The sequence below is a fragment of the Nansenia antarctica genome (assembly GCF_963989245.1).
Source record: "Nansenia antarctica genome assembly, chromosome: 2".
In the NCBI taxonomy this organism is placed as follows: Eukaryota; Metazoa; Chordata; class Actinopteri; order Argentiniformes; family Microstomatidae; genus Nansenia; species Nansenia antarctica.
The window spans coordinates 30,616,930-30,620,311 of NC_137675.1; the positions used below are offsets into that span (position 1 = coordinate 30,616,930).

Below are 3,382 nucleotides of genomic sequence, written 5' to 3' on the forward strand. Positions count from 1 at the left end.
CATTGTGGACTGTTCCTGGTCTCTGGGTGTTGTCTGGGTAACCTTGGTTGGCTCCTCAACAGTATCCTCTTAGAAGGCAGGGGTGTTGGAAAGCTTTAGGGCTGCCCCTGCCCCGTTACAGTTAGGTCCCAGATTCTGGAGATATGGGATCACTACTGCCCCCAGAATATAATTCCTGTCAATTAGGTGCCATTCAGGTGCCAGTCACACACCTGTGACTGACATACATACACCTGCCAGCACTTGAAGGTCAAAACGAGAGTGAATACCAACAGAAGAATATTGCAGGGGATTTTGGCAAAAAAATTTGGGCCGCTACCCACACGTTTAGCTGTGTAACTCATTCCACGTTACTTACACTTACAAGTTGTACCTCGTTGTAAAGGTGACTAATCAGGCTTCCCAACGATATAAAATACAATACCAATTGGTATTATTAAAGGGGAGGAAGAATCGATTGAAATAAAGTTTCCAAACCTTTTTTGAGGGGTTTATAATATATAAGTACATACAGTAAACATGCAGGGGTCTGTCTAGCTTACACACAGTGAATTCCGCCTATGATGGCTTGCCTATTAACCCTAACTAACCTAAACAAAATGACAATTAAACACAACCCAAGCTGTCCGCTACCCGGCATCACTGCTCTAGAAGTAAAACAGAACCAACTGTCAAAAAGACCCGTCGGGAAGTTACCCAATCACAGGGCCGCCCTGCCCAGATTCATCTGAATCCACCAAGAGAGCGAAAAGGGAAATGCACTAATGCCCTCTCTCGTTCTTAGGACCGGGTATAATAATAATAATTATTATAATAATGATAATAATTATAATAATAATAATGCATTCATTCAGTACACAAAGACAATATCGAGAGAACAACAATATATAGCCTAGCCCTAGATAAATACAAATTATATTTTATATCGAGTTATCAATTATTAACATTTGTTTGATTATTTCATACTTCATCATTGGAATTTCAAATAGCTTGTTGTGTCATAGCGGTTTAATATGTATTTGAGTGCCATCCATCCATCCAGCATCCATCTATCCATCCATCCATCCAGCATCCATCTATCCATCCACTCATCCATCCATCCACTCATCCATCCATCCACTCATCCATCCACCCATCCATCCATCCATCCACACATCCATCCACCCATCCTTCCTTCCATCCATCCATCCATCCATCCATCCATCTATCCATCCATCCACTCATCCATCCACCCATCCATCCATCCATCCATCCATCCACACATCCATCCATCCTTCCATCCACCCATCCATCCATCCATCTATCCATCCACTCATCCATCCATCCACTCATCCATCCATCCATCCACCCATCCATCCACCCATCCACCCATCCATCCATCCATCCACTCATCCACTCATCCATCCACCCATCCATCCATCCATCCATCCATCCATCCACCCATCCACTCATCCATCCACCCATCCATCCATCCATCCATCCATCCACCCATCCATCCATCCATCCATCCATCCATCCACTCATCCATCCACCCATCCATCCATCCATCCATCCATCCATCCACCCATCCATCCACCCATCCACTCATCCATCCATCCATCCATCCATCCATCCCAAACTCTCTGTCCTCTTCCATTCAGCGTGAGGACGCCTGGAGAAGGGGGAGGGGTTAACATGACTGACGTCAGAGTGTCTCTCAAGGCCTACTTTGACCAGCTGGACAGCTTCCTGAAAGAGAAGGTTTGTAACATAACGGATGTGCATGTTGCTGCCACAGAAACTAGGAGTTTCCAGTGTTCGGTGCCGTGGTGCGGTCGCAGGTGGCTCAGCTGACTGACAGCTCTCTATGCCCTTCAGGAACACAGCGCATGCGCATGGGAGACGGAGAGACGAGGTTGGACACCACGTGGTGCAGCTGAAGAGGTTCCTCAACAGCACAAGCGAGCAGTGAGGAGCCACGAGCACGGATGTTGAAAATAGTTCTGTTATAAATGTCTTTATTTATGTATTATTTATTTATTTATGTATGTATGTATTTAATTATTGTCTACATTCACTAGAATGTTTAATACATTAATAACATTTTCTAAAGGAATTGGTGCTTGGTTTTTAAAGACATCTTGTAGCGTTTGATGCTTTTTATGACCATCTTCAAATTAATTCGAAGGGTAAATAAACAACCATGACATAATCTGCCGTTGTGGCGACGTCGTTGACATGTTGATGAATTAAAAGTTTAAATATTTAAAAACTATTGATGAAAAACATACATCTTCATTCATAAGACTACAGTTCATAAGACTCTCTCTCTCTCTCTCTCTCTGTGTGTGTGTGTGTGTGTGTGTGTGTGTGTGTGTGTGTGTGTGTGTGTGTGTGTGTGTGTGTGTGTGTGTGTGTGCCTTACAATCACTTTAGTAACTTGAATATAATAATGACATTATTTGGACAAATACATGTAGCACAGTGAATTACATTTACATGTTTTACATTTAGTAGACGCCTTTATCCAAAGTGACTTAGAACAAATACAGGTGTCTACATGTGAGTCATCTATAGACTACACCAGTCATCATAAGAGATACAAACATGCTAATTACATATTTCCTCAAATTACAGAATTACAAGGATTTGACAAACAGACAAAGACAAATAGGCCTATCTATTATTATACTATATATCTATTATACTATATATCTATTATTATACTATATATCTATTTCTGTTCACGTCAATATCATATTGTTGATATCTATTAGTTAGTGGATTCATTAATTCATAATTAATATTATTCCCGATTAAACTTTGAGGGGTTGTTTTTCAAAAACAGATATCTCCGTTTGTATTTATTATCCAAAATCATGTGTGTTTTTTTTTGGGGGGGGGGGGGGGGGGGGGGTTACTAACACAGTACTAACACAACGAAACGCACTTCGGCATCTAACCAGAATTCAAATAGTGGATTATAGTATAGGCCTATGTGATTCAATGGTTTTATTTGTTTTTATTATTTTCTACATTGTAGATTAATACTGAAGACATATGACAGAACACATATGGAATTATGTAGTAAACAAAAAGGTGTTAAACAAACCAGAATATGTTTTATATTTTAGATTATTCAAAGTAGCCACCTTTTGCTTTGATGACATCTAAAGGTGGCTACTTAATAATAATAATAATAACAAGAATAATAATAATAACAGTAACAATAATAATAATAATAGTCTAATAATGAACATAGATATATAATATAATAATAATAACCTTTATTTGTAGGCTATAGCACTTTTCCTGCAAACGTTGCAGAATCTAAAATATAGGTTTGTTTAACACTTTTTTGTTTACTACATAATTCCTCACGTGTTCTTTCATAGTTTGGATG

At 39.4% G+C, this 3,382-nt stretch overlaps 1 protein-coding gene across 1 annotated transcript in view; it reads left to right on the forward strand.

Annotated features, from left to right (window-relative positions):
- Positions 1–1,674: 1,674 nt before the first annotated feature.
- Positions 1,675–3,382, forward strand: part of LOC308150108 (interferon alpha-5-like) — a gene marked incomplete at both ends in the record, with an annotated part of 4,510 nt that continues 2,802 nt past the window's right edge. The window contains one exon of the mRNA XM_080522973.1: positions 1,675–1,740. Coding sequence (XP_080379099.1) covers positions 1,675–1,740 — 66 coding nt within the window. The remainder of the gene's footprint in view (positions 1,741–3,382) is intronic.